The sequence below is a fragment of the Peromyscus maniculatus genome, chromosome 3 (genome assembly GCF_049852395.1).
Source record: "Peromyscus maniculatus bairdii isolate BWxNUB_F1_BW_parent chromosome 3, HU_Pman_BW_mat_3.1, whole genome shotgun sequence".
NCBI lineage: Eukaryota > Metazoa > Chordata > Mammalia > Rodentia > Cricetidae > Peromyscus > Peromyscus maniculatus.
This window is the reverse complement of record NC_134854.1, coordinates 105,113,737-105,140,169: the sequence shown is the minus strand read 5'-3', so window position 1 is coordinate 105,140,169 and position 26,433 is coordinate 105,113,737. Positions and strand designations below refer to the sequence as shown.

General features: G+C 51.5%; 1 protein-coding gene across 7 annotated transcripts in view; it reads left to right on the top strand.

Moving 5' to 3' along the window:
- Window positions 1–25,870, top strand: part of Tet3 (tet methylcytosine dioxygenase 3) — a 100,160-nt gene extending 74,290 nt beyond the window's left edge. For all 7 annotated transcript variants that reach the window (XM_076567019.1, XM_076567023.1, XM_076567022.1 and 4 more), the window contains 7 exons: window positions 5,785–5,878; window positions 9,131–9,339; window positions 10,177–10,327; window positions 12,789–12,878; window positions 13,192–13,329; window positions 17,434–17,770; window positions 18,369–25,870. In XM_076567019.1, coding sequence (XP_076423134.1) covers window positions 5,785–5,878; window positions 9,131–9,339; window positions 10,177–10,327; window positions 12,789–12,878; window positions 13,192–13,329; window positions 17,434–17,770; window positions 18,369–20,146 — 2,797 coding nt within the window. In that variant the 3' untranslated portion in view covers window positions 20,147–25,870. The remainder of the gene's footprint in view (window positions 1–5,784; window positions 5,879–9,130; window positions 9,340–10,176; window positions 10,328–12,788; window positions 12,879–13,191; window positions 13,330–17,433; window positions 17,771–18,368) is intronic.
- Window positions 25,871–26,433: the final 563 nt, after the last annotated feature.

Below are 26,433 nucleotides of genomic sequence, written 5' to 3'. Positions count from 1 at the left end.
TGTAGACCAGGCCGTCTTCAAACTCAAGAGATCCATCTACTTCTGCTTTCTGAGTGCTGAGATTAGAGGCGAGCACCACCGTGCCTGGCTCACAAAGAGCCTTTAAAGTCTGTGCACAGCCACGGCAGATAACAGTACTGAGTTGCTGTCTCAAGGGTGATGTAGCTCTGTGGTTAAGAGCATGGATGCTCACTACCTGCGTCCCATCCTGATACTGTACGTGCTCCTGAGTCCCCTTGGGGCAGTTGTGTGCCTTGGTTTTCTTTTCTACAAGACAGAGATAGCACAAGGACACGCTGTAGGAATGCTAGAGACATAGACTGAGACATAGACTGGCATAAAGACTGAAGTGTGGGTTCAGAAAAGGGTGCACAGTCTGTGTGTGTGTGTGTGTGTGTGTGTGTGTGTGTGTGTGTGTGTGTGTGTGTGTACACAGTGGTATTTTCAAAACCACTCATTAGAATTTTAAGTAAAACAAAAGTAAAGGCGATCTACATTTGCTGGTGCACATGCATACCGTTTCATGGAAGCCTTAGTGGCTTAGTTTCTACAAGCCTGGGAGCCAAGTCTTCTGGGCCGAGGGGAGCTGGGCTAAGCCCGTCAGTGCAGCAGGGGAATGGGATGGAGAATGGATCTACTGTAAGCTGAGCTGGATGGAGGTCACTGATCTACAGGGATCATTTCCTATGCTATCTGAAAACATTTCTGTTCAAAATAGCCATCAGAAAAGCCCGCTGTAAATGCAGTCCTGATTTAAAGGGCCCCACCTGAGCCCAGGACAGTAGACTTAGATCCATGTGTCTGTATGTCCTCACTGTGGGCCTCCTCGGGTGCCTGCCACAGCTTGCAGACTGTACCAGGCCACATTTGGATAGTGACTTTTTATTGTTTTGCTGCTGCTGCTGCTGCTGCTGTTGTTGACACAGTTTTCAACAGCCTAGGCAGACCTTAAGCTTTCTGTGTATCTGACACTGGCCTTGATGTTCTGATTCTCCTGCCTCCGTCTCTCAAGTGTTGGGGTCTGGTCCACCACTCCAGGCTTGACCGGTGGCTCCGGTAAGGGATTGCAATGCTTTATTTGCTCAAGTTTGAGCTGGGAGAGTGTGTGGTGTTAGTTTCAGTCTGATTTGGTTGTACTCCTTTGGAGGGGGTGTTGTTAATAATCTTAGATGGTTTCCAGACAGCTCTCTAGGTCTAAGTGACTTTTAATTATAGCAGAGCACATTCTGAAGGAAGAATCTGGAGGGAGTGATGGATTGAGATTATGCTTTTTCCCTCCCTGCTTTAAAAATAACAGCCACCTATAGATTCTTCAGAAAGCGATCCAAGGGAGGAACCCCTCGGAGAGCTAGGAATGTTTGTGTTTTCCCTTGGCAACTGGCTTGTTTCTACCATAAGGACCCCGTGAGTCATGGAGCAGGCTGTGTCTCCATATTCATCCTGGCTGCCAGTGAGTCGAGAGCCAGGTCCGCTTACCCCACCCTGGGAAGAATGTGAGGGTCACCTTTGGTGGTGGGAGTCTGCTTAGGCCACCCCTGAATCTTGATGACACAACCCTATGAATCGCTCTTAATGTTTTGATTTCTCATGTGATAAATTATTCAGGGCACAGCTCCTAAAAACACACACAACCTGTGATCACATTTTGTATAGCAGCTCATCTTTCCCTCTCTTCACTGAGTTTATCTTATGGATGTCTTCTTCTTCTGGGACAAGGAGGGAAGCAGTTGAGTGATGGATTTCTTGTGTGGATGTTGAGTTTGTGACTTGTCCCAACTGACTTGGGACCTGTCTCTCTTCACTTTTTCTTGGTAGGATGACTGTATTGTCAGGGCTTGGCCAGAGTCAGGGAGCAGGCGTATACTAACACCCAGAAGATTTTGAGGGCTGGAGAGATGGCTCAGTGGCTAAGAGCACTGGCTGCTCTTTCAGAGGTCCTGAGTTCAATTCCCAGCAACCACTTGGGTGGCTCACAACCATCTGTAATGAGATCTGGTGCCCTCTTCTGGCCTGCAGGCATACATGCAGGCAGAACACTGTATACATGATAAATAAATAGATAAATCTTAAAATGTTAAAAAAAATTTTTTTGATGCTTTTAGCTATTTGTAGGGCACAAAACTGGAGGAGGGGGCGGAGTTGAAAGCAAATCCTAAAATATCCCATTGTATTTGTGGGCATCATACCTACTGGATACCCAGGTCCTGGTGTTGGTAGATAATTGGAGTCAGCTGTCAAGCTCCAGTCTGTAGGTGGCCCACTATCCAGAGCCTTGACTTCTATCAGGGGAAGGTCCTCTGCAGCCGGGTGCCACAGAGAGCGAGCCTGTGATGCTCATGGGTGCTCTGAGCTGGGGAAGACTGATCTCACTGCTATGCTAGAACAAACCCTGGGGAAGTCCAAAGCTGCCGAGGGCCTGGGAAAGCATGGGCAGGGCGCTGGGGTCCACCCAAGAACTACCTACCGGCTCCCAGTGAGTTCTGCTGAGGACCCCGGGTCCACCCTTCAAGAACCATAGGCCAAGTTGTCAGGTGTCCTCAGATGCTTCATCTGATCCTTGCCGACTCCCTTAGAGGCTGGTAATCTGCACTCTTCATGGTAAGCCAGGAAGTAAGACATTTAAAGAGAGAGAAGTGAAGCAGAAGTCAGTTATCAAGTTCTGTTCTGAGAAGAAACGGGGCCGGCAAATGGCTGAGGGGGTAAAGGCACAGTCTGGGTGTAAACATAAAGCCCTCAGGGTACAGAGAGAAGCTGACTCCCACAAGTTGTCTTCTAACCCCACACAGACACCATGGCATGCCCCTACCCCCAAATGTTTTTAAATTAAAAAAAAAAAGTTTAAGTTTATATGCATTGGTGTTTTGCCTACATGTGTATCTGTATGAGGGTGTCCATCGAGTCCCCTGGAACTGGAGTTACAGACATTGTGAGCTGCCATGTGGGTGCTTAGAATTGAACTTGGGTCCTCTGGAAGAACAGCCGGTGCTCTTAACCACTGAGCCGTTTCTTCAGGCCCCTTTATAACCTCTTTTTCTGGTTTTTGTTTTTCGAGATGGTTTCTCTATGTAACAGCTCTGGCTGTCCTGGAACTCACTCTGTAGACTAGGCTGGTCTTGAACTCAAAGATCCGCCTGCCTCTGCCTCCCGAGTGCTGCAATTAAAGGCGTGTGCCACCACCACTTGGCTTTGAATTTTGTTTAAAGGAACAACAACAAAAAAATGTAGCTGGTTAGGCAGCCCACCCCCCCACCCCCCGCCCCTGCTCTTTTTTTTTTTTTTCCTCCAATGAGAACTTGAGTCGCTTTCTCACAAGGACAGGACTGTGGGGAAGGAGCTGGTCAGAAAGCCAGCCCCATGTCCTCAGCTCACCCTCCTGTGGGGAATATGATAGTCCCTCTCAGTGAGAGCGCTGTGGCGGCCTTATGCTCGTCTCCTGACAGGGATCCCTAGACAGACCTGGGTCCCAGGCCTGCCCTTGGGGGCCGTGTCCTGATAAGCCCGTGGAGCTGAGACCTGTCCAGGCGCCAAACAAAAGCAGCGCTGTCAGCCCCGCTGCGGAGATGCCCAGTGGTGTCTGCAAGCACTTCCTATAAGGCCCTGGCAGCCCTTGCCTGTTAGTGTGCTCAGGAACGCTTCTCGCCCTCCCCTAAGATCTGAGTGAGATAGACAACTTAACTTAGTTCAGTGTTTGAAAAGAAACTCTGTTCCTTTTCAGTGAGGGAGATGCAACAAGGAGGGTTTTTTAAAAACGACATCTAAGTATTGGCAGGGCATGGTACATGCCTGTAATCCCAGCCCTGAAGAATCTAAGGTCACGAGGACTGCGAGTTCCTAGACCAGACTCTCTCTGTCTCTCTGTCTCTCTCTCTCCATCCATCCATCCCTCAGTGCAGAGTAAGGAAGGCACCTTGGCCACTGATTTTTTTCCACAAGACACTTGGTTAAAGGCAAGATACACATAGGTATATAGAGAAAATGTAGACCAAGAGGGACTAATCATGCCAACCTCTGTACCACCGAGCTGCATGTAAGACCAGTGCCCTTGTCCACTTGGTCCTGGGGTAGAGGGATGCATGGCAGCGGAGCAGATGATATGAAGAACAGGGTATCTCAGAGCTGCAGACATCAGGAGAGCATCATGCCTTATTAAATGACGTACTTAAATGTTGTGATCAAACTGAATTTACTACAGAATACAGGTTGTTCTTACTCAGTCTGTTGAAAAAGCCTGCCCATGTTGGCACCTGAGAGATGGCTTAGCAAGGTGCCTGCTCTGGAGTCACAAGGACCAGAGTTTGGGTCCCAGCTCCTACAGAGCAAGCCAGTCTTCCTGCAAAAGCTTATAATTCTAGCTCTAAGGGATCTGATGCCCTCTCTGACTTCCATAGTCTCTCGGGTACACACACAAACACACACACACACACACACACAGAATAAATCAGTCTTAAAAAATACCATGTTAATTGATTAGAGAAACTGCTTCAGTCATCTGTCTCTCTAGATGTTAAAAATGCATTTGCTAAGTTAATTGATGCTGAGCTAAAGGTCCTAGATCCTAAAGGGACATCCTCAGCATACCCTTCAGTGAAGAGAAGTCTTTGTCTGAGCTCCAGCCAACTTCATACAGAGAGATGGCTGGAAACACTCTCGGAGAAGTCCAGAATGAGCAAAGATGCCCATATCACGTCAGGAGCTCTGTCAGTACAGACAGACTGCAAGAGTGTGCAGGCCAGGATGGCAAGTGACCCTGCAGACGATACTGAACATCTACTAAAAAGATGGCTTTTATGTTGAAGAGGTTTACTGAATTCCTCCCTCACGCTAAGATCCTTGACATGCATTATCAAGCCTGGGAGGTAGAGCTATCTTAACGTCCAGTTCACGTATGAGAAGACTGAGGCCTGACAAGCTCAGTAACTTAGCTACAATTATGTAGTGAGAGAGTGGCAGTCTGACCACTGGGCTGTGTTGGAACCAGCCTTGCCCCGTGTAGTTGCGTGATACATGCTTATGGTTGTGTCTGTCTATTGTGAACATGGTGTGGTTGAGTAGATGGTGTCAGCGGCCTTTGGCATGGGCTCCCAGGAAGTGGGCACATGCGGGGGGGGGGGGGGGAGCGGGGGGGTGACGACTTTGTCCACCGTATGCCAGCATTTGTGTTTGGCAGGGTCACGCCCCCAGCATCAGCTGGGATGGCTCCGAGAGACCAATGAGCCCCCCCAACACATACAGTTGGTTCGTGTGTATGTTTGTTTGTTTGTTTTGGTTTTTTCGAGCCAGGGTTTCTCTGTGTAGCTTTGCGCCTTTCATGGAACTCACTTGGTAGCCCAGGCTGGCCTTGAACTCACAGAGATCCACCTGGCTCTGCCTCCCCAGTGCTGGGAATAAAGGCATGCGCCACCACCGCCCAGCTGTATGTTTCGTTTATAAACAGTTAACTCGGGAGGCCTTGGCCAGCAGGGCTGCGTGCAGAGGCCAGTGGGTTCAGGCAACTCCAAGGGTCAGAAGGAGTCGGAATCGGGCTGTTCTGCCCAGCTGTCCATCTGCCTGAGGACAGAGATGCGTTGGACAGGAGAAGAGGGGTGGCGGGTGAACCACGGCCTGGGAACCCGGGTGTAGGCACTGTGTCTCCTGTCCTCGGAGCAGAGTGGCCAGTGTCCACCTCTTCCCTTCTCTGCCTGAGCAGCAGCCAGAAGCCTGGGCTAAAGCACCTGGGCCCTGCCTCCTCACATTGCATACCCCCTGTGAATTCACCCGCTGGCGGGGCTTCTGTCTCCTCTCTAGGTATGGAGAAAAGGGGAAAGCTATCCGGATCGAGAAGGTCATCTACACGGGGAAGGAAGGGAAGAGTTCTCGAGGCTGTCCCATTGCCAAGTGGGTGAGTGTTGGGTCTCCACAGCTGAGCTGTGCCTGGGTGTTCCTGTCCACTGAGCCCAGTGGCCAGTGAGTAGGAAATAGACATTTACCATCGAGGAACGACCCTCATGGCAGCTGATCTTTGTCCTGCTTACAGGCCAGCACCAGGGACCCTCTGCTCTCAGGAGCTGTTAGTCTTTACACTCAGTGTGTGTGACCTATGGGGAAGGCTGTGGACTTGGGAAGAGAGGAGCTGGAGATGCTGCTGGCCTGGCCCACTATTGGATCCCACCTCCCACCCCACCCCAAGGATTTTGACTCCTCTTTTCTGTGTGTCTGAGTGGCCAATACTACTCCTGTCCCCTGTCTGGAAGCCAGGGAAGACACTGTAGGCTGACCTATGTGAGCCAAGCTGAGGTACAAGATGAGGCCTCTGCATAGTGGTGTTATGAGGCTTGCTTCGCCCTAGCCTCTAAGCAGGGATCCTGGGCATCTTGTCAGGGAGAATGTCACAGACACAGACCCCAGTTCACTCAGCCTTGCCCTTCTGGCCTTCACACAGCTCTTGAAATCGTGGGTGTCTGTTGCTACAGAGCTGGCTTAGAATGAACTGAGCTCTGGGTAGCTGGTCCATGTGGAAAACACCGTCTCCATGTTCAGTGCCTTAGACACCCTGGAGGCAAGGTAACAGAAACCTGGAAATGCAAGGTTTAACCAAGAGCCGGCTGTGATGTAGGAGTTGAGGGACGGGGCCAGATAAATGTTGACGCTGGGCTAGCCTGGAACACAGACATGAACAGGGCCACAAGTATTAAGTGGCCCAAGGAGTGAGGAAAAGCATTTCCGGTGAGGAGGGTCCACATGCAAAGGCAGAAAGGCTGCAGGAATGTTTGTGTGGCCGACTCGGATGTCGCCTGTGCCTCAGCATCTTTTCCCTGGGATCACTCCTTGCCTCTGCATTTAATGAAAATAACAGATGTCTGAACTTAAATCGCCACATACTTGTTTTCAGCACTTTTAGGCTTTATTGTAGGACTTTTCACAACAAAAGAACTTGGTGCTTAAGTGTGAAGAAGCATATTGTCTCTACCCCCATGGGAGGTAACCCTTGTAGTTAAAGGTCTAATGTGATAGGGTGGTGCCTACCTCTTCAGAGACCTCACCTGTTAAGTGATGTCCGCCATAGAGGGACACTGAGGAGAGCTTGACCATAAGGCCCGGAGAACCCTGGTCCAGGGACCACTGTCAAATCAGCATCCTGCAGATACATGTCAGTGCCCACAATGGACCTCCCGTAACCCGCCAGGAGCCAGGCAACCGTAGAGTCCTGAAGCAACATTTGGCCCAGTACCTGGTTTGTGTGCTCCTGAATTCCAAGACACAATTTTAAAAATGATAGTTGATTGTTGGCAGGGAAGTGGAGGATGACATCATTAGGACTCTGCCTTAGACCAAGACCTCATGATCAGGGCTGCATGTCATTTAGTATGCCAAATGCAGAATATTCTGTAAGGTCTGCAGGAAGTCGTGACACGTGCTACAACAAACAGAACACCCTGAGAGCACTGCCAGTTGTCAAAGGATAGATTGCATAGGATTTCACATGCAAGAGCTACTTCAGTCAGATTCCAGAGAGAGAGAGCACAATGCTGAAGGACTGGGCATATGCCTTAGTAATAGAGTTCCTGCCTAGGATGTACAAGGCCTTAGGGACAATTCTCAGCGCAACCAAAAAAAAAAAAAATCGTGGGGTTGACAAGATGGCTCAGTGGGTAAAGACCCTTGCACATAGGCCTGTGATGTGCATTCCATCCTTTGGTCTTAATAGGTGATGGGAGAGAACTGGCTCCTACGTTATCCTTTGGCCTGCATGGGCGGGCACAGACACACTAAATGAATGTTTTGTTGTTTTGGGTTTTTTCTTTTTGTTTTGTTTTGTTTTGTTTTTTTGGTTTTTCGAGACCAAATTTCTCTGTGTAGCCTTATGACTTTCCTGGAACTCACTCTGTAGCCCAAGTTGGCCTCGAACTTAACATTTTTTTTAATAAAAAAAAAAAAGTAGAAAGGTGATCTGGGGTTGGGAGCGTTAGAAGGGAAGAGTTGGAGCATTACTGTTGAAGGAATGAAGTTGTAGCTTTATTGAGAGTAGAAGTTCTAGAAATGGTAGCCATGTAACACGGTGAATGAGCCACTTTAAAGCCACTAAAATGTACGCTAAATGTGGTAGATTTCCTGTTATGTGTAGTTACCATGGTAACAAAGTATGGTACTTACGGCTTTAAAGGGGGAGTTTGAGGGCTAGTGAGATGGGTTAGGAGTTTTACCACACTTCCAGGGGATCCAGTGCCACTTCTGGCCTCTGGTGGCTCTGTGCTCACATGGTTCACGGAAACTCATGTGCATGTGTTTGTGTGTATTCATAAGTACTTAAATGAAGAAAATGCTTAGTTTTTGGCAAAGTACAATGGTGCACGCCTTTAATCCCAGCATCTAGAAGGCAGAGTCAGGCAGATCTGTGTGGTTAAGGAGAGCGTCCCAGCTTTCAGTGAATAGATGTCCCCACTAAGCCATGACTGGGACAGGCCCCTTTTCCTTCTTAGTACTGCCCTACCCAGCCACTCATTTCTGTGAAACCTACACAGGGTCAGTGGCAGATGTGACTACATCTGTCTGCCGGCCAGGCCCTTCCCTGACCTTCACACTCACAGAACTGTGGGCTATACATTGATTCTATACATAGCTTTGTAAGGAACCTCAGACTGTTTTCCACAGTGCTGTACCACGAGTGAAAACACACAGAGATGGGCAGCACTTTCTCTGCAGATGCTCTGGGATATCATGAAACTCTTCACTGTATTTCTGGCTCACAGTTTCATTTATTTTTACTTTGAGGTTTGTGTTTGTCACAAAATGTTTTTTTTGTTGTTGTTGTTGTTGCTGTTTTGTTTTTTATATTTTTCGAGTCAGGCTGTCCCCAGGCTGGCCTCAAACTCAGAGATCCACCTGCTTCTGCCTCCCGAGTGCTAGGATTAAAGGCATGCACCACCACCACCACCACCACCACCACCACCCCCCGCCCCCCGATGGTCACGATTGTCTTAGACTTTGTCATAATTAGTTTTTAATTTGCTGTTTTAAAATTTTGTGTTTCTTTTTCCCTAATGGTAGTGTCCTAAAGACCCCCAGTGCCTGGTCTGTGGGGTAGTGAGGGGCACGTTCCATGCAGGGTTGTGTGGCTCTTTCAGGGTAATAGCTCGGTCCTGTATCTCTGCAGATCATCCGAAGACACACAGTGGAGGAGAAGCTCCTCTGCCTGGTGCGGCATCGGGCGGGCCACCATTGTGAGAACGCCGTGATTATCATCTTGATCCTGGCCTGGGAGGGTATCCCTCGCAGCCTTGGAGACACCCTTTACCAGGAGCTCACTGATACCCTCCGGAAGTATGGAAACCCCACCAGCCGGAGATGTGGCCTCAATGATGAGTATGTGTGGGAGTCCTAGTGGGAGGGTGATGGGGCCCCAGGACCCTGGGTGGCAGGCACTGGAATGCTGGGCAGCCCTGGGTTCTGGCCCCAGATCAACATTAACCTTCCTGATTGGATTTTCCTATCCTTTCATTGGGATGTTTTAGTTTCAGTAAAGTTATCCTTTAGATATAGTTTGGAGGGTTTTGTTTTATTTTTGATGAGACAAAGTCTTGCTATTGTAGCCTTGGCTGGCCTGTAGACTAGGCTAGCCTTGAACTCAGGGAGATCTGCCTGCCTCTGGAGGATTAAAGGTGTACTCCACTACTCCCAGCAGTTGGGAGGATTTTAGTAGATATCTATAGTCATGTAGCCCAGTCAAGATTGAGAATAGGGGTCCACGAGAAGACTCGGTGAGTAAAGGCAATCGCCACCAGCCTGCCGACCTGAGTTCATTCCCCATACACGGTAGAAGGAGAGAGTGACTCCGGCAGGTTGTCCTTTGATGCCCACACATACACGTGTGTCTGCATGTGCAAGCACACGTGACTCCCCCGTGCCCTTCACCGACAGCCCTTCCCTCGGCCGCCATGTCTTTCCTGTCTCTTGAAGTTTGCCTCTTCAAGAATGTCGTCACCGATAGACTCGTACCTCATATAGCCTTCTGAACAGACATGGTTCACCAAGCATGAGTGTTCAGAGAATAATAACCTGTGGTGGGAAACTTGGAAGAGCTGTGGGGCGGAAGGAGGAGGCCTTGTCACCAGGGGCTAGTGGGTGCCAGTCCTCCGCAGGGAGCAGGGCAGTGTCAACAGAGATCACATCTGTCTGCCTGGCCTGTGTTGTGCATTGCAGCCGGACCTGCGCCTGCCAAGGCAAAGACCCCAACACCTGCGGTGCCTCCTTCTCCTTCGGCTGTTCCTGGAGCATGTACTTCAACGGCTGCAAGTACGCCCGCAGCAAGACACCACGCAAGTTCCGCCTCACGGGGGACAACCCCAAGGAGGTGAGCCAGCAGCGCCACCGTGCGGGGAGCAGGCCCTCCTCACGCTCCCCACCTGCACCCCGATCGCTGTGCAGAGAGGGGACTGACGGGCCACCACACAGATGGGCAGGAAGTGCGTCTTGCTTGACTTGGGGTTTTGCAGTGGCCTTACCCCGCTGAGAAAGTTGGTTAGTGGGTGGTGTGAAAATGGAGGACTTCTAGGGACAGTCCCCCGGACTCCTGCCACTTACACGGCAGCCTTAGAGAAATTATTCTGAACACTTCCAATGCAAATGGCAGATCTTTCATCTGAATGTGATCTGGTCATTTCTTCGTGGGACATCTTTTAGGGTGTAGGAATTATAGGAGGAAGGAGGACCTTTCTGTGGATGACTCTCTGAATCATTAATGGGCTTGGTGAGGTATCCCATCCCCCACTGGGCTGAGCAGACATTTTGGGCATTCATGCAGACATCTAGGCCCTTCTTGTCTCCTTGCTGGGGGCCTGTCCTGGTGCACTGGGTGGTGGCCCACACATAAAGTCACAGGGTTATAGTGAGGCCTCTCCATGACTTCTCACCGTGGTCTCCCTCCCAGGACCTTTGTCTTATCCCTGTCACAACAGAACCAGGGCCTCTGGGTATCTCCTGCAGCTTCCACCAAGGGTGGAGGATCTGGGAGTGTCCGCTGAGGCCATTTCTCCACTGCTGTTTTTTCTGTGCTCCGGGCTGCAGTGGCCTTGGCAAGAGGCGGTCTCCGAATGAGCACACCGTCTTCCTCTCTGCTCCCCGGCCTTCTGCTTGCGCTCCTATGGGGTGGGGGGTGAGTCGGGGGGGGGGGCGGTCCCTCTGTTGGAGTACAAGCGGCCATCCTGATGCCAGTCTTCCAGAGCTTGAAGATCCTAGTACCAGAAGGGCTTCTCACTCCCCTGAGGACAAGGACATCCACTGGGTACCTCTTCTGTGCTCCAGAGCCCATGTAAACATCTTCCTGGCTTTGATCTTCATAAGTAAAATGAACCGTTTTTAGGGATTAGAGAGATGGTCAAGAGCACTACTCTTCCAAATGACCTTTGTTCATGGCCCAGCACCCACATTGTGGCTCACAGGCATCTGTAACTCCAGCTTCTGGGGAACTGACACCCTCTCCTGGCTTCTGCAGGCACCTGCACATACCATACCATAAACCTATACCATAAACACACAGACACATGTATGAATCTTATTTTCTTCTCCAAATTCAGAACCTTTTCTCCCAAAACTTTTAGACAACTTTGTAAGCTTAAAATACTCTAACTTGTTAGTTCTCATTTGTAAGCTGGGACCCCCCCCCCTTCTTCTGAAGGGGCAAACGTGGCTGCTTCGGTAGCTTGAAGAGTTCTGGGGCCTAAGACTCGTCAGGAATAGAAAGACAGAGGCTTAGTTTCCCCAAGAGCCGTCCCTGGCTCGGTCGCTCACCGTGTCCTGAGCACTTGCTGTGTGTGAGCTGGGTTCACACACACCTGTGGTCCCAGGACCACCCATTTACCCAGGCACTTCACAGACAGGAGAGTGACTTGCTCAGACCTCTGTGTGGTTCATGGTGAAGGAGGTAGGCTTCCTCCCCAGCCAGGCCTGTGCTGCCCCAGCTTGCCTTGGAGCTGTGTTACTTTGGACCCATTTTGCTGGTGGCAGCAGCCAGATAGCAGCCAGAGCAGCGGCCAGGCCCTGACGCAGATTTGCATTGGATGCATTGACTGATGACTACGCTCTGCTCTCCGCTTCTCTCTGTGCAGTGTGCTGGCTGGCACTCCCTTCGTAAATGCTCCCTGTTCCTGCTCATGGCCTCAAGTGCCTGCAAGCCCCAATGGCTGAGGTCAGAGCGGCCACAGAAACACTGCCGCTGTGCTGCGTGTCAGGGAGTGAGTGGCCACCCCTGGGGATGAGCAGTCATCCTGCAGACCGTCCTTGATGCCACAGACGTTTTTGCTGTGTAGTACAGGGACCACATGGCGCCACTGAGGGACCCGGTCCATCGCTAACTTGAATTTCTGAAGGCTGTAGCAGCCAGATGTTTGGATTTGTTTGTCTAACACCTGGCTGGTGGCAGGCTCTGGGCCAGGCCGGCTGTGAGTCTCCAGCACGGTCCTGTTAGCTTCCACTTTCTTTAACATGGGAACAAGCATCCACACTTGTGACCCACAGTATTCAGCTCGGAGAGCAAGGGCCCGCTGTCTTGTCTTGGGCTCAGTGGGACGCCACGTGACTGACATGGCAGCCGAGCCGTCAGGGTGGCTGCACCTTCCCATAGTGGCTTTTCTTGGTGAGCCTCAGTATCCCCAGCTCTAAAATGGACACAACAGAGGGGCACTGTGAATCCCTGCAGGCACCTGGCTTCCTGCCCTTCCCAGTGGTACCCAGCGATGATTCTGCTGGGGCTGATTTCTGGCAGGAAGTTTGCCAGGTAGGGCAGCTCTGGATGGATCTTACCGTTCTCTCTGCAGGAAGAAGTGCTCCGGAATAGCTTCCAGGACCTGGCCACTGAAGTTGCTCCTCTGTACAAGCGGCTTGCCCCCCAGGCCTATCAGAACCAGGTACTGGAGCCTGGGCCTTTGTCTGTCACAAAGATTCCCTGATGCTGGAAAGTGGGGGTGCAGTCTCCTCTGTGTTCTTGAGGAGAGCTCAGTCTAGAGGCCTCTTGGAGCCATTGTGTGCTTCGTAAGATGTGTTGTTTACACAGCCTACCCCTAGCTCCCCATCCCCTCTCCCTGGTTAGCCTCCAGTGCCTCTGGCCCAGATTCCCAACTGTGACCCTTAACCTGCTTCTCGCTGAGACCCAGATCCCAGGTGCAGCACCAGGGCTCGTCCCTTAGGCCTCCTGAGCAGCTGTTCTTGGCCTTCCCGCAGGTGACCAATGAGGAAGTGGCGATCGACTGCCGCCTGGGGCTGAAGGAAGGGCGGCCCTTCTCAGGGGTCACAGCCTGCATGGACTTCTGTGCCCACGCCCACAAGGACCAACACAACCTCTACAATGGGTGCACTGTGGTAAGGAGGCCTGGGTCCAGTGGAGAAAGCCAACTGTGGTCTTGCTCATTATAGGGAGGGATGTAGAACTGGGTTCTCAGGGCCCTAGGTAGCTGGATGTTGGCTGGATGGCCTGCTCCTGCCCCTCCTCAGAGAAAACCCTCGCAGCAGTAGGTGGGCCGGTGATGGATGTATGAGGAACCAGAGCCTATGTGTGCATTTACCGAGCGGTAGAATAACTAAGAGATAGATTGGATATGAAACACGACAGAGCCGGGCAGCGGTGGTGCACGCCTTTAATCCCAGCACTTGGGAGACAGAGGCAGGCAGATCTCTGAGTTCGAGGCCAGCCTGGGCTACAGAGTGAGTTCCAGGACAGGCTCCAAAGCTACAGAGAAACCCTGTCTCGAAAAACCAAACACACACTGTTGCTGGAGGGCTTCTCTCCAGGTTCCACCAAGCCCCGCAGTCCCACAATCCATGTATAAAATAATCACTCAGACACATATATTACTTATAAACTGTATGCCCATGGCAGGCTTCTTGCTAACTGTTCTTATATCTTAAATTAACCCATTTCTATAAATCTATACCTTGCCACATGGCTGGTGGCTTACCGGCGTCTTTACATGCTGCTTGTCTTGGCGGTGGCTGCAGTGTCTCTCCCCCCTTCTTCCTGTTTCCCCAATTCTCCTCTCTCCTTGTCCCGCCTATACTTCCTGTCTGGTCACTGGCCATCAGTGTTTTATTTATATAGAGCGATATCCACAGCAACACACACACATGAAAGAGTCCTCCTTGAGACGCCTGCTAAGCTGCATAGGTTGTATATAGAGCAGGCAGGAGAGAGAGGATTTGGAGAGTGTGAGTGGATCTCCAGAGGCATGAGTGTGCTGGAGAAGAGGGCCCTCAGGGCTGACTGAGGTGGAGACCCCTCAAGAGAATGGTGCTGGTGCTGTGCTCGCTTTTTAACTGGGCTGCAGAGATTGGGGAGGCTGGAGAGAAGGCTGGGGCCCAGACCTGAAGTGCTAGAGAGGGCAGGCCCTCTAGGATAAAGAGCTGGAAGATGGGGACACTGGGGAGCAGGAAGGAGCAAAGCACCGGGCGGTCACCTGCCCTCCCAGCGCCTGTGGTCTTTACTAAGATTAGCAATTGGTAGCAAACTTCCTGAAAGTTTTCCTGTCTTAAGATTTGTATATGTGTGCAAGCAAGCAGGTCTGCACATGTGCGCAGCTGGGCATGCACATGCATGTGAGGGCATGAAGGCCAGAAGCCAGCCTGTGGTGTTCCTCAGGAGCTGTCTGCCTTTGGAGGTTTTAGTGTTATTTTTAAGTCAGAGTCTCTCATTGGTACCGGGAGCTGGGCAATTAGGCTAGGCTGGATGGCCAGTAAGATGAGATCCACTTCGGCTTGGCTTTTCAGTGTGGGGAGTTCCTGGAGACTGAACTCGGATCTTCCAGTTTGCCATGTGCCTCATCCCCTCATCATAAAAACTTAGAGTTGGGACTTGGGGATGGGGCTCAGCAGTTAAGAGAACTTGCTACCCTTCAGAGTTTTTCTCAGCAAACCATTTCAGGTGGTTCACAGCCACCTGTAACTCCAGCTCCAGGGAATCTGATGCCCTCTTCAGGCCTCTGTGATACACATGGTGTACATTCACAGGGACACACACACACACACACACACACACACACACACACAAATTTTAAAAAATTAATTAAAAAAGAAAAACAAATTGCCAGATCATGGTGGCGCATGCCCTTTAATGCCAGCACTCAGGAGGCAGAGGCAGGCCAATCTGAGTTCGAGGCCAGCCTGGTCTACAGAGCGAGTTCCAGGACAGCCAGGGCAACACACAAAGAAAACCCTGCCTCGAAAAACCAAAACCAACTCGTCTGAAATCTTGTAGAGATAACCACAGCCAGCGTCTGGTGGCCACCCCTACTGACAGCCGTGTGTCGACGGCCGTATACAGCGCTATAAAACTCCACCTACACGGATGGGGTCACAGCATGTCTACCGGCTGACCCAAGGCGCGCTCTTCTTAACTAGTGCTACTAAATGTGTGTAAGCTTCATGTGCAGCTCTGATGTCAGCTACGTAACCAGCTCCCCCACGGATGGCCAGGTGGCGACTGCACAGTTCTCATCTGTATGCCATGAGGGGGCCCTGCCGCTCTGTGCAGAAACGGTTTCTTCTGGAGGCCCTGGTGGGCAGTAACAGTGCGAGCTTTTAGTACCTGCTCTGCCTCTGCAGCACTGGTCCTGTCAGTCTCCGCGGTACCTCGTGTTTCAGTGAGGCGTGCCTCTTACACACTGACGGGGCTGACGTCTCCGTAGTATCCTGTGTTTCAGTGAGGTGTGCCTCTTACACACTGACAAGGCTGAATGTCTTTCCCTGTTTCTCCTGCCCCTTTTTAATCGCATCTCTGAGGATGTCCCCTTTATGTCCTCTGCTTCCTTTTTAATCGTGACTGTGGGGTCTGACATGCGTGAGGTTTCTTAGGTGTGTTGGGGACAGAGGCAATTCTTGCCGTGTCTCTCTTTGCTGTATTTGACCTTTGCTCTGTTGTTTATCGCATGGGGTGTAAGAAGGGAAGTGCAAGGTGGAGGGCAGAAGTCAGGTCAGTGGAGGCAGTCTGAAGACTCTGGGAAGGACCAGCTGGGGAGAGCGCCACCAAAGGCGGGCGTGAACAGAGAACAGTCGAGAGTCAACCCCGCGATAGTGTGAAGCCTCTGTTTGGTACATAAAACACCACAGTGAAAATGGAAAGAGCATACGAAATGGACAACTCAAGTGACCTTTGACTAAAGAAAGCTGGTCCAGAATAGCAGTGGGATGTTGTGTGGAAGCGTGTGTGGGTGGGCATGCATGACACAGGTCAGCAGTGGGATGTTGTGTGGAAGCGTGTGTGGGTGGGCATGCATGCCACAGGTCAGCAGTTGTATGTTGTGTAGAAACGTGGGTGGGTGGGCATGCATGCCACAGGTCAGCAGTTGTATGTTGTGTGGAAGCGTGTGTGGGTGGGCATGCATGCCACAGGTCAGCAGTTGTATGTTGTGTGGAAGCGTGTGTGGGTGGGCATGCATGCCACAGGTCAGCAGTTGTATGTTGTGTGGAAGCGTGTGTGGGTGGGCATACATGCCACAGGTCAGCAGTGGTATGTTGTGTGGAAGCATGTGTAGGTGGGCATACATGCCACAGGTCAGCAGTGGTATGTTGTGTGGAAGCGTGTGTGGGTGGGCATGCATGCCACAAATCAGGCATCTGTGTGGTTGTTGAATTGCTCATCATGGCTGATGGTGCACAATGTTCCAACTGAGGCAGACTCTATGATCAAGTAAATTAGAAAATTCATATGCAAGAAATATTTGTACCGCCCGGTGGTGGTAGTTCACACCTTTATTTCCAGCACTTGGGATGCAGAGCCAGGCAGATCTTTGAGTTCCAGGCCAGCTTGGTCTACAGAGCAAGATCCAGGACAGGCACCAAAACTACACAGAGGAACTCTGTCTCGAAAAACCATAAAAGAAAAAAGAAAAAAAGAATTTATTTTTACTATATTCAAAAAAGTTAAAAAAAACTATGCATAATATCCTATTTAGTTACACAAAAGTATTATATATGTGTGTATGCATATATAATTGTTTACTTTTTTTTAATTTTTGAGACAGGATTTCCCTGGCTGTCCTAGAACACCTTTGTAGACCAGGCCAGCTTTGAACTCCCTGAGATCCGCCTGCCTCTGTCTCCCAAGTGCTGGGATCAAAGGCGTGTGCCACCACTGCCCAGCCTGAGGTTATTTTTAATAAAAAGAAAGATTACCTTGGAAGCAAAGGCGGTGATCGGTCAGGTTTCAGGGAGAAGGTTACTGATGTGGCAGAGTGCAGCACCCTGGTCCCAGGTCAGCCACACTGGGGCTAAGAGATAATGTCACCGAGCCTCAGAAAGCGGCCTCCCAGGCTCTGTGGTGTTAGTGTTTAGAACCTCAGTGCTCAGGAGAACGTGATGGGACAGGGAGATGGCTGGTGGTAGGACTGTGTAGAGGTCACATATTTGGAAGCTCAGGCCCCTCTCTCCAAGCGTGGACTCCAATCCCATATCTTCTCTCCCTGTGTGGGGCAGGTCTGCACCCTGACCAAGGAAGACAATCGCTGCGTGGGCCAGATCCCCGAGGACGAGCAGCTGCATGTACTGCCCCTGTACAAGATGGCCAGCACGGATGAGTTTGGCAGTGAGGAGAATCAGAATGCCAAGGTGAGCAGCGGGGCCATCCAGGTGCTCACGGCCTTCCCTCGAGAGGTCCGGCGTCTGCCCGAGCCCGCCAAGTCCTGCCGCCAACGGCAGCTAGAAGCCAGGAAGGCAGCGGCCGAGAAGAAGAAGCTGCAGAAGGAGAAGCTGAGCACACCGGAGAAGATCAAGCAGGAGGCCTTGGAGTTGGCTGGCGTCACCACCGACCCGGGTAAGCAGAGGGGTGCTGCTCACTAGACAGGGGTGGGCGTCACCCCCCACCTCACGTCGTCACACTGGCCGCGGAGGAGGGAAGGTCCTGAGGTGGTTCACTCTGCCCATCAGAAAGGCATCCTGTGAAGCGCCTGGACACAGCATTCGGCTTCTCCAGTGTGCTCTCACGGTGTCTGGGGAGAAGACCATGCTTTCAGAGCCCACCCTAGAGAGTGGGCTGGGGGTGTCTGAGCGTCCATTCCTCCTTGGCAGCAAGCAGGCCTTGCTGTGGCCCTAAGCCCACACTTGGGAAGGTGAGCTTCAGTTGAAACGAAGGCATTTTCTGGGGCCAGACAGTAGAGCGGTAGCAGAGAGGACATGGCCTCTCCACAAGCTCTCTCTCTTCACCTTGGGGTCTTTGAGGGGGAGTGGGGGGGTGCCCAGGGAGCAAGTCCAGGCTGGGTTTGAACTCCCTTAGACACTGCGTCCATCCTGACTCTGCCGAGGAAACACCTCTCAGGCAAGGAAGGAGGCTCTGCCCCCCCATCCTCCGCACCTAGACCTGGCCAGGCTGTGGTGTCTGCCCCCTTTTCCACCTTGCCCTCTGCCTTCCCCAGGCCTGTCTCTGAAGGGTGCATTGTCCCAGCAAAGCCTGAAGCCCTCCCTCAAGGTGGAGCCGCAGAACCACTTCAGCTCCTTCAAGTACAGCGGCAACGCGGTGGTGGAGAGCTACTCGGTGCTAGGCAGCTGCCGGCCCTCCGACCCCTACAGCATGAGCAGCGTGTATTCCTACCACTCTCGCTATGCACAGCCCGGCCTGGCCTCCGTCAATGGCTTCCACTCCAAGTACCCCCTTCCCTCCTTCGGCTACTATGGCTTTCCGTCCAGCAACCCTGTCTTCCCCTCCCAGTTCCTGGGCCCCAGTGCCTGGGCGCACGGGGGCAGTGGAGGCAGTTTTGAGAAGAAGCCAGACCTCCATGCTCTACACAGCGGCCTGAACCCGGCCTACGGCGGTGCTGAATTTGCCGAGCTGCCGGGCCAGGCTGTGTCCACAGACGCCCACCACCCCACCCCTCACCACCAGCAGCCTGCTTACCCAGGCCCCAAGGAATACCTGCTACCCAAGGTCCCCCAGCTCCACCCGGCATCCAGGGACCCCTCTCCCTTTGCTCAGAGCTCCAGTTGCTACAACAGGTCCATCAAGCAAGAGCCAGTGGACCCTCTGACCCAGGCCGAGTCCATGCCCAGAGACTCTGGGAAGATGGGCAGAACACCCTTGCCCGAGGCATCTCAGAATGGGGGACCCAGTCACCTATGGGGACAGTACTCAGGAGGCCCAAGCATGTCCCCCAAGAGGACTAACGGTGTGAGCGGCAACTGGGGAGTGTTCCCTTCCGGGGAAAGTCCCACCATCGTTCCAGACAAGCTCAATTCTTTCGGGGCCAGCCGTCTGACCCCTTCACACTTCCCAGAGAGCCAGTGGGGACTGTTCGCTGGTGAAGGTCAGCAGGCCGCCCCCCATCCTGGAGGGCGGCTCCGGGGCAAGCCATGGAGCCCCTGCAAGTTTGGAAACGGCACCTCGGCCTTGACTGGTTCCAGCCTGACTGAGAAGCCGTGGGGGGTCGGATCAGGGGATTTCAACTCTGCCCTGAAAGGTGGTCCTGGGTTCCAAGACAAGCTGTGGAATCCTGTGAAAGTCGAGGAAGGAAGGATTCCCACGCCGGGGCCCAGCCAGCTGGACCAGGCCTGGCAGGCCTTTGGCATGCCCCTGGGCTCCAGTGAGAAGCTCTTCGGGGCCCTGAAGGCAGAGGAGAAGCTGTGGGATCCCTTCAGCCTGGAGGAGGGGACGGCTGAGGAGCCCCCCAGCAAGGGGGTGAAGGAAGAGAAGAGCGGCCCCGGAGTGGAGGAGGAAGAGGAGGAGCTGTGGTCAGACAGTGAACACAACTTCCTGGACGAGAACATTGGCGGCGTGGCCGTGGCCCCCGCCCACTGCTCCATCCTCATCGAGTGTGCCCGGCGAGAGCTGCATGCCACCACGCCACTCAAGAAACCCAACCGCTGCCACCCCACCCGCATCTCGCTGGTCTTCTACCAGCACAAGAACCTCAACCAGCCCAACCACGGGCTGGCACTCTGGGAGGCCAAGATGAAGCAGCTGGCGGAGCGGGCGCGGCAGCGGCAGGAGGAGGCCGCCCGCCTGGGCCTGGGCCCGCAGGAGGCCAAGCTCTATGGGAAGAAGCGCAAGTGGGGGGGTGCTATGGTGTCTGAGCCCCAGCACAAAGAGAAGAAGGCTGTCCCCACCCGGCAGGCGCTGGCCATGCCCACGGACTCTGCGGTCACCGTGTCCTCCTACGCCTACACAAAGGTCACTGGCCCCTACAGCCGCTGGATCTAGGTGCCGGGAGCCAGCGTACCTCAGCGTCGGGCCCGGCCCGAGCTGCCTCTGGTGCTTTTGCCCTCATGCCCGGGGGCGGGTTGGGGGTGCAGAAGTCTCTCTATATCTACATATATGGATATGCCTATCATATATATGTATTTATGGTCCAAACCTCAGAACTGACCCGCCCCTCTCTCTCCTACTTCCCCAGCACTTTGAAGAAGAAACTACGGCTGTCGGGTGATTTTTTTTTTTCTTTCTTTCTTTCTTTTTTTTTTTTTTTGGTGATCTTAATATTTATATCTCCACATTGTTTGATTTTTTTTTCTTCCCTTGTTTTGAGGGGCTCTTATTTTCTCTTTGTTTTTAAAACTTTATCCTTGTATATCACAATAATGGAAAGAAAGTTTATAGTGTCCTTTCACAAAGGAGCGTAGTTTTAAATTCCATTTAAAATGTGTATTTATTGGGTTTTTTTTTGTTTTTGTTTTTAAGCAACAATAGCAATGGTTACAGATGGCAGGAAAGGCAGGTAGTGCTTCCTGCCGGGTGAGCCCAGCCTCCTGGGAGCGGCAGGTTCTCCCAGCCATCTGCCCCCCACAAACCAAGGTTAGCATGCAGCCCTGGTCTGTCCCTCCTTCCCACAGGCCGGGGAGCCTTTGGGACCACCCCGTTCCCCTCTGTGGAATGGGATAAGCTGTAGACCTCTGGGGGCCCGGCCTGGAGATGCTGGTGTTATAGAGATCCCCGAAACCAGGTTTGGAAGTAGGCGGCTTCAAGCTTGCTAGTCTCCACACTGAATCCTCTCTGTCCGTTATTTATCAAGTCATATGATGTCCTGGTTCGCTAGGCAGCCCCTCACACCGGACAGGAACGAGAGGCTCCTCAGGAGCCCTTCCCATCTCATTGATAAAGCCAGTGAGGACCGACCGGGCTGAAGGAAGCTTAGTGGCATTTTTTTAAAAAATCGCCCCAAAGTTTGTCGATACTGAAAAAGGGCTACTGTATCTTTGAAAACAAGAAGTCGAACCCAAGCTGTGAAGAGCCGGCGTGCGGTGCGGTGCAGTGCGGTGCTGTGTGGTGCTGGAGCCTGGTGCTGTAGTGTCGTGCTGGGACTTTCCCGACTCAGGGCAGGTGGCGTCCTGCCAGAGCTCAGCAAGCCCGTGTGATGGCAGGTCACTCATCGTCCTTATTCCTGGACCTTCACAAGGGACAATGGTGCAGTCCTCCGGCCCTCACAGGGCATGGCCTACGCTTCATTTTAAAGTGCAAGGGTCAGGCGTTTTCAACAGGTTGCTAATGCTTTCCTCCCCTGCGGGGGCCAGTTCTCCATTGGATCTCTCTCTTTCCTCTCCTCCTCACCTCCCCTGTCACACACCTGTTCTGAAATCCTGGTGCATTCGTTTAGATCTTTGAAAGGAGAGTGTTGGTGCTTTTTTCATTTCTGTGACATTGTTGAGAGAGGCCGGGCCTGACAGGTGGACGAGGCGCTGGTCTGCAGCGTGTCGGAGTTCACGGAGTGTGCGTTCGTTTTCTGATGCTGTTAGCCATGTTATCATCCAGCTGCTCGCGTGGACGTGTGTGCTGAGTGGGGGGCTTCATCGGGACACACGCGGAGTAGCAGCCGGTCCCCGAGACAGCAGTGATCAAGTAGTTCTAGCCAGGTGTGGTCTTCATAAACTGAGCGTAGCAATCCCGTGGCAGTGCTGAAGGCAGGTCCGAGTCCCCGAGCTTCGCGGTGCCTTGTGCCAGAGCTGAGAGCCGAGCGGCTGGGTGTTGACTGTAGCCCTTCGGAAGCACTGGCAGAGAGTGGCTAAAAGGTGTCCTGAGCATTTTTGTGGTCTGGTTTTAACTGTAAATAGTGAAAAGATTTTTTTAAGCACTTTTGCCTAGATTTAAACAGCAACTTGAAAAGAATAAAAAGTACATTTTAACATGTAATTGTGGGAGAAACTGTAAATAGTAGCTGAATATTTAATGTGCTTTGTCAATCCACCTTCACCATATTCTGTAAAGTTGCAGTTATTTTACAGGACAGAAAAAAATGAAATATTATTGCTTTTGAAATAAATACCCAAGAGCTTATCAGGATTTAGAATTATTCAGAATTCAGATTTATAGGAAAGCCTCTGACCTTCTGTTTGACGAGCTAAGGAGTCAGAGGCTTTAAGGCGCATGCTAATTTTCTAGTTTTGAGGGAGAATTGGGTCCTTTAAATGCTATTTTGCTTAATCGCATCAGTACTTTTATGCAGGTCTCATCGGACTCCGTGCTTAGGTAGACGCGGGGGTGCCTTGAAAAACTTCATTTTAAATGATCTTAAATATGATATTTTACAAAGCATTTGGAGAATGTGACCGTGTACACGGCCCGTGGAAGCCCCAGGTTGGCTGTTAGCTTGCGAGGTCCCAGGTGTGGCCCAGGTGCGTCTGCTGTTGGCGGTGTGTGGATCTCTCCGACGTGTATTCAGTATGCTCCAGCCCTCCTCACCCTTTGGTAGCAAAGCCATCAGATGAATGGAGAAACCAGTTCAAGCTAAAAAGCATGTGACGTCCATCCCCCAAGCCTGCACAGCCTTGGTTCATAAGCTCTAGAAGGCCGGGAAACGGGCTGCTGTGAGGTGAGGTGAGGCAAGAGGCGTTCTGTGTTGGCCTTTCAGGTCCCAGCGAGCGCTGTTCCAGGGCTCAGTGCTGTGGCTGTGCTTGAGCCCGTGCTGATTTTCACACACTACATGTATAACCTACCTCAAATCTGTCATTGAAATGAGCATGCTTTAGACGTGTATTTAAGACGTAACTATGCACAGTTCTATACCCCCCACCCCTTGCTGCTGAAGGCTTCTTAAAGAGAAAAATCAAAATTTTTATTTTTTACTGGCACTATCATTTTTTAAGTCCTGAAGATGATTGACAAGACATTTTTATCATGAGAAGAAGAAAAAAAATAAAAAATAAAGCCATTGCAACTCAAGAACCTGACAGCATGAGCGAGTTTTAGAGAAAGTACCATTATAGCAAGGGAGGTGACGGCCTTGGAGTCCGCTCCCAGTGTGCCCGTCCACGGCCACAGTCCACGTGCAGTGCAAGCGTTCGGTGCCCCGTCCGCCCCCACCCTGCTTTGTCTTGTTCCGTTCTCCCTGCCCGGTGTGTGCGAGAGGACTCGGGAAGCTCTACCCCGAGAGGTTTTCTTTCAGAATAAAAGTCATTCTGCAGCAGGTTCTCATGAAATAACTGGTGCTAGCTGAAGAGACCACCTGTCGGTAGCTCCACTGAGGGTGTCGCCCAGGTCAGAGGGCTCGGTTTGGGGTCTGGTCCCCCAGCCCTCCTGGGCGCTGCTTTGCCGATTCGCTGAGGTGGCCCTGGTGCCCGGGGAAGGGATTCTGCCTCCTCTGGTCCTCCCACCTGCTCTTGGGGAAACAGTTTGCAGAGCGAGGGATTCGAGTGTGCTAAGGGGGGACAGAGGTAGCTGGGCTCTGCTGCTTCGTAGTTGATGGTGGTGGACGTGTGAGGGTGGTTGACAGTAGCTGAAAACCTAGTGTCACAGAGCGAGGGGACTTTCCTGACGGCCTCTTGACGTCCAAGCAAGGCCAAGCTGGTGGAAAACTGATCAATCCCTGACGTGCCTCAACCAGCCTCCTTCCTTTTGTTACTGAAGTGTGTTTTCTGGACTTGGAAGCATTTTTATGAATTGAAATAGTCTAATAAATGGTGCTATGGTGTTTCAATGTGACTGTCCCCGATCTTGTCTCCCTGAGGTGCTATCAACGTTCGAAACCACAACCAACCAAAAACAAGGTGGGCTCCGTCTCTCGGCTTTTCTTTCCTTCTCTTTTGGTGCTGTCTTGGTAGACCTGTTGACCGTGCTGTGTCTGCTCGGAGCAGTGTTCTGGCTTGGTTTTTGTTTTTTTTTTTTATTTTATTTTTGTTTTGTTCCCCTTGGTGGCCAAAGCGAGGCGCGCGGAGAAGGCAGCTTGTTCCTTTGCTCCTTACAAGGACGGCAGTGGCCTGCCTGGCTGGGTAGGCACTGTGGGTTTGTGCTATCTTCTCAGGCCATATTAGAAACGGGGAGGTGGCTTTTAGGAAGGAGAGTCAGGGCCCCTGCCTCTTCTAGTGTGGCAGGTATTCTCCTGTGGCCCAGGGTGCTAACCCCAGAGGGGGCAGGCTGAGGTCCAGGGGGAGTGTCTTCACCTGGCCCCGGCAGGGACGGGACGGGACGGGCAAGCCTTGGTTCTTGCCGCTCACTGGTAGCTCCTGGTGCTGAGACTAAAGGCAGGTGCTTCCTTGTCCCTCCAAACCACCAAGGCCGCTTTTAGTTGGTGCTAAACTTCTCCTTGTGTCCACATAAGCTGATGTAACTTTCAAGAACAACTTGACAGGAAGCTCCATTTTACATCATTCACTGTCACAATTTTTTTTTAAATACCTCAAAAACAGGACATTGTGACAACTTAGAGTCCACGAGGGTATGATACCTGAAGGTTGTCTGTTGGATGGCTTCCTTGACCTTGACACAGCTGGGGTCATTCTCTCTGCTCATTCTTCGGCAGTTAAATGGCAGAGTGCCCAAAGGAAGGAGTGTGGTTGGATCTTTCTCATTCTCGAAGTTTTGCTTTTGAATAAAATGTGAATCTCCTTCGCCCATCTCATCGAGCTTTCTGTCACGGTGGCTGTCATTTGAAAACTCCCACACCTGGTCTTATCTGCTGTCCCCACCAGGCAAACTTCACCACATACCCTGGACCAAAATAACACATCGGAGGTGCGTACCCCAACCCGGGCTCGCAGCCCCTCTTCCGCCAGTCTTTGCATGGTTGCTTCCGGGAGCGCTACCTAGGAAGGCAGAGCAATAGGCTTCTCGTCTGAGAGAGCGCGGCACCGGAGCCGCCTCTGGGCTGTGTGCCTATGGATCAGGGAGCTGTCTGAGCTGCTCCTCGTTTGCTTCTGATATCAGGGACGCTTTCTGTAGGTATCACCCGTTCATGCTCTCCTCGCTCTGACCGCCCATCCTTCAGGGGGAGCCCTCACTCTTCATATACTGGGGACTTCAGGTACTAATTGGCTCATCTGGACATCCCAAATTTCCTTGATTCCAATGCAGATTTGTTGTTTGTTTTGTTCTTTTGAGGGGGGAAAGACAGGCAGGAGTGGTGTCATTTCGTTTCTTGTGTTTAAAGAAGCAAGGACCGGCTGTCTCGGCATACTAACGCTTTAGACTTGATCCTAGAACCCTGTCGCTTTTCGGTATGTTTTCTTATCTTTGAATTCCTGTTTGGTTTCCTGGCTTCCAATGGAGGTGAACTTAACAACCATACTTGAATATTCCGTCTTGACTTTGTAAACTGTGGCTACTTGAAATGAAGTTTATCTGGGGTTGATGGATGAATGGTAGGTTTTTGCAATGTCTCAAGGCAATAGGATGTGTATTATTAAACTGTAGATATCTTAGTACAGTAAATTTATGCTGATAATTTTATTTTGTATAATTTTTACCTTTTTGTTAATATTTTCCTTCCACTTTATTGGTTTGTCTCCTGAGCTACCGCCTCCCCCTCCTTCCCTTCTCCCCCAGTGTTTCAGTAAATTTAATTTAGGGTGCCTAGAAATTGCAAGTATGTATCCTTTTTTGATTTGTATTTTATTATAATTTACACAAACAACTGGGTTTGTGAACTGTATTACTCCTGGCATCTTTAAAATATTGTGGGTGTTTTAATAAATTTTATATTTATTTTTTGCACTCAAATTCTGTGTGAGCTCCTTTTTTTATCCCCTCACCTCAAACCAGAACTAAATTGTGACATGAAAGGTACCCTTTATCAGTCTTGCCCTTCTTTGTTATTACAGACACCCAAATGAAGCCTGCCTCAGAGCAGTGAGGGGGCTGCTGTCACCCTGCCTGTCATCTGAGGAGATGGCGTGCACAGACGTGGCTGGCAGATGTAGATCAGGTCTCCGGGGTGGCCTTTGTCAGCTCGTCTCTGCTTGGTCCCCTCTTGCAGCCAGTTTGGAATTCACTATCTGCACTTGCAGACAACTGCTAAGAACCGCTCCATCCTGGTGGGTTCTGGTGGCTCTGACACCGTCCAGTAGTGAGGTGCAAAGCTGAACCCCGGGTCTTGCTGTCTCTGGGACAAAGGGGGGATGTCTGGCAGTGGCTGGGCTTGGGGAAAATTGAGCTGAGAGAGAAGGATAAGTGGACAGGAAGCTGTCTTCTTCTCTCCCGTTTGCTCTGCCTGCAATGTCCCCCCAAGCAGATCTAGCAGCAGAAATGAGCCACCCAGCAGACCAGAGGCTCGATGATTTTTG